The sequence below is a fragment of the Nesoenas mayeri genome (genome assembly GCF_963082525.1).
Source record: "Nesoenas mayeri genome assembly, chromosome: 20".
In the NCBI taxonomy this organism is placed as follows: domain Eukaryota; kingdom Metazoa; phylum Chordata; class Aves; order Columbiformes; family Columbidae; genus Nesoenas; species Nesoenas mayeri.
The window spans coordinates 4,104,192-4,120,114 of record NC_137569.1 but is presented as its reverse complement, the minus strand read 5'-3'; the positions used below and the strand labels follow the sequence as shown (position 1 = coordinate 4,120,114).

The 15,923-nt window shown below is 66.2% G+C and overlaps 2 protein-coding genes across 3 annotated transcripts; one reads left to right on the top strand and one right to left on the bottom strand.

The window, feature by feature from the left end:
• Positions 1-1,152: 1,152 nt before the first annotated feature.
• On the top strand, positions 1,153-8,260 carry ANKRD13B (ankyrin repeat domain 13B; the record flags this gene model as incomplete). Its single annotated transcript, XM_080356955.1, is given in 15 exon segments — positions 1,153-1,263; positions 4,715-4,850; positions 5,038-5,162; positions 5,246-5,291; positions 5,564-5,707; positions 6,038-6,227; positions 6,346-6,412; positions 6,518-6,599; positions 6,665-6,729; positions 6,808-6,938; positions 7,034-7,191; positions 7,277-7,429; positions 7,507-7,667; positions 7,881-8,025; positions 8,028-8,260. Coding segments are annotated over 15 exon segments (1,947 nt in total).
• Positions 8,261-9,748: 1,488 nt separating this feature from the next.
• On the bottom strand, positions 9,749-13,490 carry CORO6 (coronin 6; the record flags this gene model as incomplete). Of its 2 annotated transcripts, none has more annotated exons than XM_080356878.1 (10): positions 9,749-9,871; positions 9,983-10,213; positions 10,300-10,357; positions 10,437-10,582; positions 10,667-10,771; positions 11,477-11,596; positions 11,726-11,907; positions 11,984-12,113; positions 12,558-12,680; positions 13,293-13,490. In XM_080356878.1, the coding sequence occupies 10 exons, from the start codon at positions 13,488-13,490 to the stop codon at positions 9,749-9,751; spliced, it is 1,416 nt and encodes a 471-aa protein (XP_080213004.1). The 2 variants fall into 2 exon arrangements, with proteins under 2 accessions (XP_080213004.1, XP_080213005.1); XM_080356879.1 differs by lacking the exon at positions 11,477-11,596 and adding an exon at positions 11,136-11,255.
• Between the last annotated feature and the right edge of the window lie 2,433 nt (positions 13,491-15,923).

Sequence of the window (15,923 nt, the reverse complement as noted above, 5' to 3'; positions counted from 1 at the left end):
GTCCTGGTTTGGGGCATGTGCCTGTTCCTGGGCACCCCCTGGTCCTGATCGCAGCCCCAGTCCAGGACAACGCACTGGGGATTAGTGGGGCGGGTTAAAGCCTCCTTGGGGTGTTCAGCAAGGGATTTTGGGATGCGTGGAGGGACTGGGACCCATTTGGGGTCTGTTTCCCTCTCTGGGATCCCACAAGCACTTGCAGCAGCTGGGGACACCCCAGTGTCACCATAGGGACCCTGCAGGCAACTGTGGCAGTCAGACCCTGGTGGCATAGCCACCCCAGGCAGGAGCCACCAGCTCGGGGTCATATCCCACACCCCAGCACCATGGACCAGGCTGTACGGCCTGCGCCGCGGGTGACCTCACCGCTGGTTGCCTGGGAGACGGCTCATGACGTCATGGGGCAGCAGGGCTGGCGGGGAGATGGGGGATGCTGTGTGGGGACCAGGGCTGGGGGATGCGACCACCACCACCTTTGTCATGGCCGAGTGGAGAATAATAACAAGGGGGATGCACCGCTCGGCAGTGGCCCCATGGCAGGGTGGGGGGCAGCAGGGTGGGGGGCCAGGAGCGTGGCGCCGGCAGGAGGCAGAGACGGCCGGCGGAGGCCCAGCCTCGCATTGTTCTCGGGCGGCAGCCGGAAAATGCGACGCCCGCCCCGGAGAAACGCAGGCGGAAAAGGAAACGGGGCTGGGGGCCCGCGCCTGCTGCTGCCGGGGGGGGGGGCTTGGGGTCCCCTGCCTGAGCCCTGCCCGGACCCCGCCAGGCCCCCTTCACCCCTGCTCCGTCTTGTGCCCGGACCTGCTGACCCATGCGGGGAGCGAGGGTCAGCCGGGAGGGGGGAAATCAGCCTGGGGGGTGACTTGGAGGGGGTCTGAGTGCCAGCGGGGTGACCCTTCGCAGCCACCCCCGCTGAGTCGGGGGCCGCGGTGACAGAACGAGCGGTGCGGAGAGGCGGGGGGCGGCGAGGAGGAGGAGGATGAAGGGGGCGATGCCGGACAGGGCGACTACAAGTCCCATGAGGCCGGGCGGGGCGGGGGGGCGCGGGGGAAGCACCGGGCGGGAGGTGCCGTGCCCGCCCCGCCCCGCGCCCCCCCTGCCCCCTCCGCCCCGCCCCGCGCCGCGCCCGCCGCGCCGCTCCAGCATGCACGGAGGATGCTCGCGTCTTGCTCAGGCAGGAAGGGGCCGGAGGGCAGGTACCCGCTGCACTACCTCGTCTGGCACAACCGCGCCCGCGACCTGGACCGGGAGCTCAGCGCCAAGCAGGTGGGGCGGCGACGGGGGGGGCACCGCCGGTACGGCCCGGTTCGGCTCGGGGCTGATGCAATGCTGCCGGGATGCAGCCGGGCTTCTGCTCGGGGCTGGAATGAGGATGGAGATGAAGACGATGATAGGGATGAGCTGCCTTTCGGGTCTGACATGGCTCTAGGGGTGTCGTGTGTCCCCCTGCACGCCAGGACTGTGCCAGCTGCCCCCGGGGCTGGCACAGAGCGGTGGGTGCCACCCGCGGGTCCCCTGCATCCACTGGCACACGCAGCCCCAAGCATCCCTCCCCACGTGTGCCCGGCTCCCTGCTAGGCCTCTGTGGGTCCATATCACCCCAAACCCTGTGCCACTTCTTGGGGTGCTTGTCAGCCCTGCTGGGATGCAGCCCCCAGCTCCCCACCCTCAGGCTGCACCCCTGTCAGGGGAGACACAGGGCCCTGATGCTGCCGGGGTGCAGAACCCCAGCCCCTGGATGCCAAGCAGGTTCTTCACAGGGTGAGGAGACCCACTGTGCCCTTCAGCCTGGGAACTCTCCCAGCCTGCTAGTGACAGAGTGGGGCCGTGGGCATGTCCCCAGGCAGGTTCCCAGCCTCCCTCTCCCCAGTGGCATTGCATTTCAGGTAATTAAAACCCAACCCCGAAGACACTGGAAACCGCAGGCACTGGAGGGAGGCCGACCATGAGGCTGTGCCAAGCATCCCTTCTCCCCCAGCCCAGCTCCCGGCACCCTGGGGTGCTGAGGGCCATGCTGGATGGACCCCAGTGATGCATGAAAGGGGAGGGGGCCGCTGTGCCGCGATGCTCCTGCTGGGATGCAGGCGATGGCTCCCGCCACACCCGCCTCTATTGTGGGGGCCAGCTCGGGGGGGCTGCGCCAGCATCGCCCTGGCCCCCCACCCCATTGCCAGTGGTTTTGTTTCCGTGGTAATTTGGGGTCATTTTTCCCAGGAGCCCGGCGCGGCACAGATCAAAGCTGGGTGCAGGCAGCAGCGGCGGCGGCTCGGCGGGCACGGAGAGATGCAGGGGCTGTGAGGGTGGCTCTGGCCCTGCTCGTCTGCAGAGGGGGTTTCTAACCCACCCCCCATGCCTGGCCAGTGGAGGGGCTCTGCCATGGCCCCCCACCACCCCCACGGCCCTTTACAGAGTGAGACCAAAGCCAGCCCTGTTTTCACGCCAGGGATTCACGGGGTAGCCCATGGGTCAGACCCCAGGGTAGGTGTGGGTTTGGAAGCAGGTGGGGGCCAGCCCAGGCTGAACCTGCCACCTTTGTCCCGGGCATCTGTGGACAAGGCTCAGCCTTTCTCCTGGCCAGAGCATCCCGCGGGTAACCGGGTTGGAGCTGGTGCTGTGTGCTGCTGGGGGCTGGATGTCCCCCTACCCGGGCGCTCTGCTCTCCAGCCACCCCAGGGACCTGCACAGGGACAGTGGCACCCCCAGAGTTCCCCCCCGCTCCATGTGCAGCTGTTTGGGGTTGGGGAACGCTGAGGCAGCTGGCAGTATTGCTCCTCTCTTTGTCCCCATAAGGGCCCTGTGTGGGTCAACCCTGAAGTGTCAGCATGAGGTCCTTGTCCACACTTGTCTCCACCTGGGGAGCGAGGGCTGGTGGATGCCTGTGGCAGGGACAGCATGAGGACATGGCAAGCAGTGACACAGAGCTTGTCGTGTCAGGACACCCCACACTGCAGCCTGCCCCATCGTGCATGGCAGGGACCTGGGGCCACCTCTGTGCACTGTCTCGTGTCCCCTGCTGCCACTTGGAAGCAGGTGCTGAGTCTGTGCCCCTGCTAAGGTCCCCCACCCCGGTGACAACCCTGGCAGAGGGGCCGTGCTGTGCCATGCGCCTGCCTGGCGCAGGAGGAGGAGCGACTGAGCTGTGGTGCTGTGATGAACCGCTGTCACCCCAAAACCATCCCCATCCCTGTCCCCATCCCCGGTGGGTGTCACAGCCCCAGGACGGGCAGCACTTAGAGCTCTGTGCCACAGCCCCCGAGCTGGAGCCATCCCAGCACCAGGGCCCGGGATCGAGCTCTTGCTGGCAAAAACTGGGTCATGCCATGTCCCCTGGGGGTGGCTCCGTGTGCCCGGAGCCAGGACCCTCATCTCGCCTGGTGCTGGGGCAGGGCTGCGGCTGGGGAGCCCAGCTGAGCCTGCAGCACCCGTCCTCTGGCTGGGGGGTGATTGCTTTAATTAGAGTCATTTCATTAGCGCAATTAAAAAGCAGCAGTCGCCTGGAGAGTGTTAGAGCAGCATGCTGGCTCCTGGGGAACTTGGGGGTTGTTTTGCTCTGGCAGTGTGGGCAACCTGGGGGTCCCGATGCCTGGGGAGCCCCCAGGGAGGAGGAACGTGGGGATGTCCACAGCCTGGGCAGGGATGGGGACATCCCTGGGGCAGAGGGACAGCAGGACATGCCCAAGAGAAAGATGAGGACTTGCTGTGGGCATCAGAGAGCTGCCTGCCCAGCCCCAAACACCTCCAGGATGCCCAGTCCCAGCTGGCACCTTCGGGTGCTGCACCCCACATTTGTGCTCCCAGGAGCACACCCAAACTCATGACCTGATTTGGGGTTTGTCCCCACTGCCTCCTACCCCGGCAGCATCCAACTGTTCCTCTCCAGGCACAAGAATTCTGCTCTGGCTGGGTGCTGGGGGTCAGAGGCTGAGCCTCCCCTGCCACTCCATCAAGCCCCAAGCTGTACCCCCATCCCTGGGTGCGATACTGCACCTTGTGCGGGGAGCAGAGCCCATGGGTGCTCGTGGCACCCACCGCGGCTGCTGGCAGGCGAGGGATTCCTTGGGGCTGGCTGGGCGCCAGGCTCCGGGCTTGGCACAAACAACGGCAGCCCCAGCGTGCGGCTCCCCGGGGCCCCGGGATCCTCCAGCAGCCGCTCCGCTCACGCAGCCGCCCACCCCCGGCTCAGGCAGGGGAACACGTGCGCCCGCCGCAGCCCACGTCGTCGCCCGCCGCGCTCCCGGCCCCGGCGCAGGGGGGGCTGCCGGCAGCTGCTGCCTGGCAACTGGGCAGCAGCTCCCCCCACTTCAAATCCCAGAGGTGGGGGGTTTTCCCCGAGCTTGCAGCTGCGTTGAGCCGTGCAGAACTCCATGCACTGCACCAGGGGCATCCATGGCCCCCACTGCCCCTGCTCCGTGCTTGTGTGGTGGGTGCAGCCCATCCTGACCTTGCCGAGCTGTGCCAGGCACTGGTAGCACCACCGCACTCTCCCTGCTGTCCCCATGGAGCTGGCGGTGGCTGTGGGGAGCAGGGGGAGCTTTTTGGGGTGCGGTGCATGTGCATCTCATAGGGGAGCACAGGGATGGGGATGCTCTCTGAGATCCCAGCAAATGTTTGCTGCTTTCCCTGGCTGCTCTGTCTGGCAGCCTTGTGTCTGCAGGACGGTGCGGGGGGCAAGGTCCGGCCACCCCCGTGTCCCCTGAGCCTCACAACCTCCTGGCAGGCCGACATTGAGCAGCTGGACCCCCGAGGACGCACCCCACTGCACCTGGCCACCACGCTGGGCCACCTCGAGTGCGCCAGGGTGCTGCTGAAGCATGGCGCCGACGTGGGCAAGGAGAACCGCAGCGGCTGGACAGGTGAGGAGGGGGACTCACTGCTTTGGTCGGCCGTCAGGCTGCCCTGGCATGGGCACGGGCATGGGCATGCTCAACCTGGTGCTGCAGCTCCCAAGAGACAGCTCTCACAGTGGTGCATGCCTGTGTCTCCTGTGCAGTGGCAGGCTGTGCCGTGCCACCCCGGTCACTGCTCCTCTCTGCCCTGCAGTCCTGCAGGAGGCTGTGAGCACCCGTGACCTGGAGCTGGTGCAGCTGGTCCTGCGCTACCGGGACTACCAGAGAGCCATCAAACGCCTGGCTGGGATCCCCATCCTGCTAGAGAAGCTGCGCAAGGTACGTCCCTCTGGAGGGGCCATCAGGACGGGACGGGGGACCCCGGCCAGGGGCTCCTCGTGACCCTGCCACGCTCTCCGCAGGCCCAGGACTTCTATGTGGAGATGAAGTGGGAGTTCACCAGCTGGGGTAAGCTCGGGGCAGAGTGTGGCAGGGGGAGCAGGAGTTTCCTGCCAGAGCCTCCCAAATCTCTGGCACTGCCCCCAGCCCCAGCATCCATCCCCATCCCCAGGGTGGGGGGCACCTGTCCTCTTGTTTCCCTACACCCCAAGCTTGCAGACCCCCCTCTTGCCAAGCTGCTGGGTTCTTGGGCACATGTCCCACCCAGCTCAGTGCTGGCAGCCCCCCTGGGGTTGCAGGGTGGCCCCATCCCTGGCTGGGCTATCGGTGTCTCTCCCCAGTGCCACTGGTGTCCAAGATCTGCCCCAGCGACACCTACAAGGTGTGGAAGAGTGGCCAGAACCTGCGGGTGGACACCACGCTGCTGGGCTTTGACCATATGACGTGGCAGCGGGGCAACCGCAGCTTTGTATTTCGGGGACAAGGTGAGCTGGCACCCAGGTGTCCCCCCTTGTCGGGGAGCAGCAGGAGAGCCCCTTGGCACTGCAGCAGGGCTGGGTGATGTGGTGGGGACCGTGGTAGATTGGATACCAGGAAAAATTTCTCATGGAAAAGGTTGTCAAGCACTGGAACAGGCTGCCCTGTGGTGGAGTCACCATCCCTGGAGGTCTTTGAAAGATGCAGAGATGAGGTTCTTAGGGACATGGGTTAGTGCCAGAGTTAGGTTATGGTTGGCCTCGATCTTGAGGGTCTCTTCCAACCAAAATGATCCTATGTGGTTGTCCCTGTGTACTCTGACCTCCCCCTTCCCCCAGACACCAGCGCGGTGGTGATGGAGATTGACCACGACCGGAGGGTGGTCTACTCGGAGACCCTGGCCCTGGCTGGCCACGACCAGGAGGTGCTGCTGGCTGCTGTGCAGCCCACTGAGGAGCAGGTGATGGGGCGGCTGACGGCCCCCGTCGTCACCACCCAGCTCGACACCAAGAACATTGCCTTCGAGAGGTGGGCTGGGGGCAGCACCAAGACCACCTTCCCCACCTGCAGTGATGTGCAGCCTCCCAGGGTCCTGAGACCCTGGGCTGTTCAAATGAGACCATCACGGTGCTTTGTGTCACCCCAGGAACAAGTCTGGGATCCTGGGCTGGAGAAGTGAAAAGACTGAAATGGTGAATGGGTACGAGGCCAAGGTGAGGGGCAGGGGGATGTGAGCCTCCTGGGGGAGTTACGGCTTGTTTGGGGGGGATATCCATGTCTGGTGGCATCCATCCCTGGTGTTTCCCCTCTTCGGCCAGGTCTATGGTGCGTCCAACGTGGAGCTGATAACGCGGACTCGGACTGAGCACCTCTCGGACCAGCACAAGGGCAAGAGCAAAGGTGGAGTCAGCGGGGGCTAGACAGGGGGCTGCCCCGGCTCTGGTCCTCACCCCCCTCTCCCACAGGCAGCAAGACCCCCCTGCAGTCCTTCCTGGGCATCGCCGAGCAGCACGTGGGGCCCAACAATGGGGTGAGTGTTCTAGGGGTCACGGTGGGTGGGGGGCCCCATGGCCAGACCCCACTGTTACCCCACCGAGGTGTCCCGCAGACGCTGATCACACAGACTCTGAGCCACGCCAACCCAACCGCCATCACCCCCGAGGAGTACTTCAACCCCAACTTTGAGCTGGGCAACAGGGACATGGGGCGACCCATGGAGCTCACCACCAAGACACAGAAGTGAGGGGGGAAGGAGCAGATTGGGGACCCTCCCCTTGTTGTCCCCCCCCGGGGGTGCAGGCAGGGGTCCCCAGCCCGGTGCCTGTCCCCGGCAGGTTCAAGGCGAAGCTGTGGCTGTGCGAGGACCACCCGCTGTCCCTCTGCGAGCAGGTTGCCCCCATCATCGACCTCATGGCAATAAGCAACGCGCTCTTCGCCAAACTGCGGGACTTCATCACCCTGCGCCTCCCGCCCGGCTTCCCCGTCAAGATTGGTACAGGAAGGGGTGTCTTTGCCACCGGGGTGGGTAGCGCAGCCAGCTTCCCTCCCTGCTTTTCTTTTTTTCCCGTTTCGTACAGAAATACCCATCTTCCACATCCTCAATGCCCGCATCACCTTCGGAAACCTCAACGGGTGCGACGAGCCCGTCAGCTCCCTGCGGCACAGCCCCAGCAGCGAGGCGCCCTCGCCCAGCAGCGACTCCTCCAGCGTCAGCAGCTCCAGCTCCCTGAGTATGTGCCGTGGCGGGGACACAGCTGGCGGGGTGGGGGGGACACCGGCCATGATGATGCCCGTCATCTCCCCGCAGCCTCGTGCCGGGCGTGCGAGATGGACCCGGCGCTATTTGAGGTGCCGCGAGGGTACAGCGTGGTGGGCACCCACCAGGACACCCTGCGGGAGGACGAGGACGACCTGCTGCAGTTTGCCATCCAGCAGAGCCTGCTGGAAGCAGGCAGCGAGTATGACCAGGTGGGCACTGCCACCCCCCCGCCTCCTCCTGTCCCCCTCCCTGCTAGGGGACTCGCTGCCCATCCTGTCCCGGTGCTGCCCCAGGATGCTCACCCCACCTTGCCCCATCGCTGCATCCTGTGGCACAGGGGCAGAGCTCATGGCAGGGGTGTAGGTTTTGGGTTGCTGGGGGGTGATGCCACTCTCCAAGCACCCCTCTGCCACCGGTCACAGGTCACCATTTGGGAAGCGCTGACCAACAGCAAACCGGGCACCCACCCCATGTCGCACGAGAGCCGCCGAGGAGACAGGTTGGTAAGGTCCGGCCAGCCCCCCCGGGGGAAGCGGGAGTGGGTGCTGGTCCCACAGGGACCCCCGCTGAGACCCTGCCACCCCCCAGGACTCCCCAGCACACGGCGGCCCCCCAGCCCCCTGTCAGCCCGGCCCCGGGGGGCGGTGGCGGGGGGCCCAGCACCCTGTTCCCCAGCTACGCGGAGCAGCTGCGCTTGGCCATGGCGCTGTCGGCGCGGGAGCAGGAGGAGGCCGAGCGCCGGACACGCCAGGAAGAAGAGGAGCTGCAGCGGATCCTGCAGCTCTCGCTGACGGAGAAGTGACCTCGCATCCCCACTGAGCCCCCCCCGACCCCAGTGGGGATGGGGATGTGGCCAGTGCTGTGTATGGGGGCACGGAGTGAGGTGGGGGGAGCCAGCCCAAGCACTGTGGAGGGGAAATGGGGAGGGGGGTGGTGCAGGATTTGGCCCTGGCATGGGGGAGATCACCCCCATAGCTGGGGTGGAACTGGAGTGCAGGGGGACACACACCCAGCAGCAGGACAGGGTTGGGTGGGGGTGACAGCCCTGCAGGGACCAGGAGGGGCAACCCCACAGACTGTACTGCCCCACTGGAATAGCCCTAGCCCCCCTTGCACTGGGAAGGCAGTGGGGGGCACATCCTGCCCCAGATGGGGGGCTGCCAGCTGTGTGGGGTCCCGGGGTGCCCCCAGAGCTGGGGGTCTCCAGCCAGCCCCCTCAGCCCCCTGCCCAGGCGCTACCAAGTGCACTTACCCTGGGAGCTGCTCTGCCTGCCAATGTGGGGGTGGCTCAGCCCCATTGCACCCCACAGCCAGCATGGGGCTGCATGGCTGCCCCCCACCCCAGCTTGGGGGGCAGCTGAGGGGGTGTCTGTGAAAAGTCACCCAGTGCCACTCTCCCTTAGCCCCTGCTCGCACCCCCCTGCCCCGCTTGGCTGCCCCCCCTTGGCAGTGCTGCACCCCTTGTCCTGGGCACTGACCCCGAAAGAAACCTTACGTCAAATGGTGCTAACCCCTGCGCCCCCCGCCCCGGGCTGCTCCTCCTTTGCACATGGGGGGCCGGGGGTTGCGGGGGGGGGGCCAGGCTCGCTCCCCTGGGACTTTTCACAGCTGGTGGACCCCCCCACGCACCCCACAAGCAACGTCTGGGCCAAGGCTGAGGGAGCCCGAGCAGCTCCGTCCGCTGCCAACACCAATAAATGCTCTTTAATGTTTGTCTCTCTCGGCCTCTCTCTGCCTGCACCGGGGCCATGCGGGCAGCGGGGTGCGGGCAGCGGGGTGCAGGCAGGGGCCCCCCTGATGTGGTGGTCCCACAGCCCCGGTACATGCCACGTGGCCACAGGTGGCCAAGCCCTTTATTAAAAGGGGACCCAGGAGCAAAGAGCTGGTTGGAAACACCCAGTGGAGTGGGCGATGGGGCGGAGAGAGGCGAGGGCTAAGTGGGGGATGTAGCACCATACCCAAGCACATCCTGGCCGGGGGGGCCCGGCAGCCCCCTTGTCTTGGGAGGATGCTGGCACCCAGCTGGCAGGTCCCCGAGGAGGGATGCTCAGCAGCCCCAGCCCGTGGGTACCAAAGCAGGACCCCCCCGGTGCTGCAGCGTGGTGCTGATGTGCTGGGCCACCCTATAAGCAGGGTGCGAATGATACCGGTGGGGTCAGAATCCAACCCCCTCCCTGCAGCCTTGGCTCCTGGGGAAAGAACATGGCTCTGGGCTCCTGCCCTCTGCGGGGACTTGGCTTTAATCCCTGGGGGGGCCAGGACAGTCCTCGCCCTGCCCGTGGCCACCACGCTAGTCCGTGCCATTGGTGAACTGGCAGAGTTTGTTCTCCAGGTCGGAGATGCGCTTCTCCTGCGCTTGGACTGTCTCCTTCAGGACACGGATCTGCTCCAGCACCTCCTCTAAGGCTGACTGCTGGGGGGGACACAGGTGGGGTCACTAGGGAGTCCCCTCTGGCCCCCCCTCACCCCACCCCAGCTCGGGGGACAGCCCCACCACCACATCCCCATCCCCAAGGGCACTCACGGAGAAGTCAGAGTCGCAGGTGGACTGGCTGCGGCGGGGGCCTGGGGGGGGCTTGTTGTCCAAGATGTTCTTCTTGACCACCTTCAGCTCCCGGTTCTTGACGGGGACGTAGCCGTCCCGCAGCGAGATGAGGATGGGCTCCGCATCCTTCCCCGACAGCCACTCGTCTGCTTCCAGGGCTGGCTCGGGTCCCGGCGTGTCGGGGTACAGGTCATCCTGGAAGAGGTCTGACTGCAAGGAGGGGAGATCACGGTGAGACAGGGTGTCCCCCCCAAACCCCAGACCTCCCATCTCCCTTGGGACCCCCACGGGCTCACCTTGCGCGGCACCGTCATGACAATGGGCTCGCACTTGCGCTCGTGCAGCTTGAAGAACCTGTGCGGGACAGGGGTGGTCAGGGTCCAGCTGCCCCCCCAACCCCTCCACCTTCCCCCAGAGTCCCCCGGGCTCTCACCTGGCGATCTCGCACTTGCTGACATCCAGCCCGCGCTTTGGCATGAAGCCCATGCCCCGCTGCGGCTCCTTGCTGCTGTAGGTGTTCAGGTAGTGCACGTAGGGCGCCTCGTCTGTGATCTCAAAGTACCGGATGCTGCTGTCACCCTGTAGGCATGGGGACGCGTGTCAGCTGGCCCCGGCACCCCCAGGGATGGGGTGGCATGGGGGGATGCACCCCAGGGGCGTTACCTTCCCGCAGAGGTAGACGATGCTGGAGTCGGAGTCGTAGAAGGGCAGCAGGACCCCATTGCTCGTGTCCATTTCCTGCAGGGCGATGGGCTCCTCGAAGTTCTTCTGCGGGGCCGGAGCAGGGGGTGGGGGTGAGCAGTGGCCCCAAAACCCCCACCATGTTAGTCACACACGTTAGCCACAGCACACTGCGGGGACGGGGCTCGTGCCCCCCTGGGGTACACAGCCCCCGGGCAGGCAGCCTGGCACACCCCCCTGCCCGCTCCTGCTTACCTGCACGGCTGAGCGCACCCAGCCTGCCCCCCAGCACTCCCAGCCCCCTCCCCATGCCCGGCACAGCACGGCACACTTGGGAACTTGGCATTTTTGGGAAGGTAGATGCAGCAGGCACCCCATCCCAGGGTCGAGGGGGGCAGAGGGTTTTTGGGGGGCCAAGTTCCCGGGGCAGCACTCCATGCGGCCTCGTTACCGGGTCCCACAAGCCCAGCTCCCGCTGGCTCATTCTGGTAAAGCCCGTGGTAAAGATGTGTCCTTCCCGCGTGAAGACGGCCCGCACGGGCCTCAGCCCTTCGTGGGGGGCAAACCTCTCCTGGGGGGAGGGGGAGAGAGTCAGCATGGAGTATGGGAGCGGGGGGAAACGAGGGGGTCCGGAACTGTCCCCCAAAAGAGCCGCTGAGTCCTGCTGCTGGGCAGTGTACGAGTCTCCCAGGGTGCACGTGCTGCTGGAGAGCATCCCCATCGCCCGGCACGGCCCCGGCTCTGCGGGGTCCCCGGGGCGGCGCTGGCCGGGCGGGAGCCGCCGTCTCGTACCAGGTCCCAGAGGCCCAGCTGCCGCTCACTCATCTTGCTGAAGCCGGTGGTGAAGATCTTGCCATCGGCCATGAAGATGGCGCGGATGGGGCGGGCGCCGTCGTGAGGTTTGTCTTTCTCCTGCGCCGGCCGTTAGCGGGTTAAAACCAAAGACAGAGACGCGTGGGTGCGGGTGGTTAGTAGGGTCAGGCAGGCACAGGGGGGGACCCCGCGGTGGGACGATGAGGGGGACACAGCGGGGACACTCACCGCCACAATCTGCTGCTTGCGGGGGTCGATGACGCGGACCTTTTTGTCCTTGCAGGTGGTGACGAGGAGGCTGCCATTGCGGTTCCAGCCCACGTTGTAGATGAGGTCAGTGTGCATGTCCTCCAGCGCCAGCAGCATCTCCCCGGTGCCCACGTTCCAGAGGATCACCAGGTTGTCGCAGCCTGCAGGAGACCCATGGGTTGGACATTGTCACCCCCACAGATCCCACCCAACCCCACCAACCCAGGCCCCCCTTACCTGCGCTGAGCAGGACGTTGCGGGCAGTGGGGTGCCACGAGATGATGCCCACCCGCTTGGAATGTCCCTCCAGTGTCACAACCGGGTCTGTGATGTTGCGCACGGGGACGTAGTCGGGGACCTGCCACACCTGGTGGGGGATGGAGACCGGGGTGTGGGGCGGTGGGGATCACCCCGCGGGTGAGTGCTAAGCGGCTGAGGGCTCTGGAGCCAATTAAACTCATCGTTAATCCCAGCTCAGCCTGTGGGGGGGGTGGTGAGGAGACAGCAGCCGCGCCTCCATCCTGGGGTGCATCCCCAGTGCTCGGGGTGCTGTGGGCACAAGGAGGGGGTCACAGCCAGGGTGCAGCCCCCAGCCACCCACCCAACTATTCCTGGGTGCTGAGTCGCCGGGACGGGTATATTTAGCACAAACTGCTGCATCATGGAGAGAGCAGCCGCCGCCAGCGCGAACGCATGGCACCGCGGCTAAAAATAGCCCAGTGACACTTTGCAGGCGGTGAAGGGGGGGGATGCTCTGTGCCGCCCCCCCCAGCTCCCGCCGCCCCCTCCCGCCCGGGGTCCGTCCCCTCACCATAACTGTGGTGTCCTCGGAGGCGCTGGCGATGACGTTGTCGTTGTGGGGACACCAGTCGATGTCCAGCACGGGCGCCGTGTGCCCTGTCACCAGCGGGTAGTTCTTGTCCACCCGCCCTGTCTGCAATGTCGAGGTGCTGAGATGAGTCCCCAGCAGCTGGGGTGGGGGCCCTGCCAGGTGCCCCCCAAGCCCCAGCCTGGCCACCAGATGACATAAGCAGGGACACACAGAGGGCCCTAGTGGTGGCCAGGGCTTTGCACCCCCCTCGAAGAGGGAAACTGAGGCATGCAGTGGGAATAGGGCTCATTTAGCACGAGGCCCTGTAAGGACACGGAGGGGAGTGTGTCCTGGGAGAAGCTGTTCTGTGTCCCCTCTGGTGACAAGGAGGGGCAGGGAGGGTGTCCTCAGCCACTCTGCTGGGGTGGGCAGGGCAGACCCCCACCCCACTGGGACTGTCCCTGGGCATCCTGTGTTCCTGGGGAATTTGGGCTGGGGAAGAAGCAGCTGGGGGTTCCCACGTTACCTCAGTTGCCTCGAGACATCACCTTGCACAGGTGTTGATGAGCACCCCAGGTTGTCCCTGCCTGAGCCCCCACATGAGGATGGGAATATTGAGGCAAAGCAATGCCCCCTGTAAGCTGGACCACAGCACCCCCCCAAAAGCAGAGCCCATCACCATGTCCCCTCCAATACATCCCAGGGGGGCCAGACCCCAGCAGCCTCTCCACTCACCTTGGCAAGGGGCAGGACGATGAATGCCCCCCCGCCGCCAGACTCCACGATGATGGCCACAAACTTGGGGTTGACGGCACAGAAGGAGCTGTCCCACGTCACCTTGGAGACACGGATGTCCTCGTACATCTGGTCAGCCTTCACCGGCTGCCCAAAGACGTGCCGGAATTTGCTCTGTCGCACCACGCGGCGGCTCATGGCTGGGGGGGTGCAGGGTCAGGCCACATCCCCCCACACTTGCACAGCATGGAGGGGGTTTTGCCCCCTTGGGCCTCACGTTCTGAGAGAACCCCCTACCCTGTGCACAGGGGGAAGCCTGGGGACGTGGAAATGTTGGGGGGTGAGGGTGCAGGATGGTGCCCCATGTGGCCCTGACCCCACAGCAGGGACTGGGGGCAGCCCTGGTGCAGGGGGGTGTGCGTGCTGGGGATGGGCATCCCACAGCTGGAGACGCTGCACAGCTGGGCAGGGACATGGGGACACGGCCGTGCCATGATGTGCAGCTGTGCCTTGCCCCACGGCTGTGTCTTGCCCCATGGCTGGCACTGGGGTTGGCACACAAGCAGCTGCAATGGAAAAGTGAGGCTGAGGGGAGTTTGGGGTGGACACAGAGGTGCATGCACCAGGTCACAGCTTGTCCCCTTCTGTCCCATCCTGCATCGCTGGCCTGAGGTTGCCTGGCTCAACGCAGCACCCAGGAGGGAGGTGGTGCCTCCAGCGTTGCTCACCCCATGCCTCCCCACAGGCCCCTGCCCCGGGGCTCCCTGTTTGCCACCCACTCTGCCCCCCAAACCACCCGCCTGGCACTGACCCTGGGTGAGGCCTGGACCCGGCACAGCCACACAGCCCCATGGGCACAGCCACACAGCCCCATGGACACGCCGGAGTGCAGAGAAACCCCTCTGTGCCCAGCACAGCCCCAGCGGGGTCTCCAGCCCGTGACCACAGTCAGACACACTGCCTGCAATCACCCATCTCCATCCAGAGCCTGTGCTGCTCCTGGGACCTGCCTGGGGGACACTGAGCCCCTCGGGACCCCAAAACCTCTGGAGCTGGGACTCTGCAGCACTCACGAGCTACTGACCCTCCTGGGGACTCCCCTGCACTGTTTTGGAGCTTCAGCCACTGCCAGTGGCCATATCCAGTCACCAAACCACAGCCTGGAGGGCCGGGCGCCGCTGCCCTGTGGGGTCGCTGCAGGCAGAGGTAGGAGCACATCTGCTCCATGTCCCAGCCGGTGGCTTTTGGCCAGGGCACGTGCAGTGCCAAGCCAAGCCACATCTGCCCGGTCCCTGGACGCTGCCAGGAGTCCCCATGGCCCTTCAGCATCAGCCCTGGTCTGGCAGAGCTGGTGTGGGTCAGAGCCAGGAGCTGAGGGAGCCCAGAGCCCTGCTATTGAGAGGGGTTGCACACTGGCACCACTGGTGCCACCCACATGGCCCCAGGCACAGTCCCCAGCCCTGGGGAGGAGTGAGGGGGCTCCTCAGGAACACCCTCCACGTATTTTGCAGCACCTCATCCATCGCTAGTGTGAGCAGAACTTGGGGTGCAGGCTGGGACAGGGAGGGGGTGATGGCCTGGCCGGCTGGCCATAGTGCAGGCAGGGTACAGGCAGGGCGCAGGCAGGGTGCAGGCAAGATGTGGGGTTCAGGAAAGGTGCAGGTGAGGTCCAGATGCGGTGTAGGCAGAGTTGAGAGGGGTGCAAGCAATGTGTAGGGTGCAGGCTGGGTTGGGCAGGGTGCAGGTGGGGTGCAAGTGGAGTTGGGCAGAGTACAGGCAGAGTGGAATGGGGTGCAGGCAGGGTGCAGGCAAGGGTGAATCGGGTGCAGGCAGGGGTGAATCAGGTGCAGGCAGGGCGCAAACAGGGTGCTAACGGTCTTCAGGCAGAGTGCAAAGCAGAGTGCTAACGGTCTAGAGACGGGGTGCTAGCGAGCTGCAGGCATGACAGCTGATGGGGTGCAAACGGGGTGTTAGCGGGGTGCAAGCACGATACGGGCAGGCGCAGGTGGGGTCGGATGGGGCGCTAATGGAGCGGGCGGGGTGCAGGTGGGGTGCGAGCAGCGTGCAGGCGGGGTCAGGCGGGGTACGGGCGGGATCCAGGCAGGGTGCAGGCAAGGTGCAAAGCCCGGGATCTAGGCAGAACAGCCCCGCTCCCCGCTCCGCGCTCCCGGCCGTGCCATTACGTTGCCACAATTGAATCCGCAGCGGCTGCTCGGGAACGACCAGAGGTCACTTTCCAAATATAGCCATCTCCTGCCGGGCGGCGGGCGGCCGAGGGCCCGGGGGGCCCGGGGAGCCGCAGCCCAGCGCCCCGCCATCCCCTCCCTCCCTCCCGGTACCCGCCGCCGGTCCCGGCTCCCCCCGTGCCCCGGCTCCCACCTGCGCTCCGCGGCTCCTGCGCGCTGCGGGCGCGCCCGGCGCTGCGCCCCGCTCGGCTCCGCCCGGCTCGGCCCGGCCCCGCTGCGCTCCCCTCGGCCCGGCCCGGCCCGGCCCCGCTCCGCTCCGCTCCGCCCGGCGCCGCTGGGCTCGGCACCGCGCAGTGCCGCTGCCGCAGAGAACAGCTGAGCCGAGCCGGGCGCCGGGGCCGGCACAGCCCCCCCGCGCAGGCACCGAGAGGGAGCGGGGGGGCCC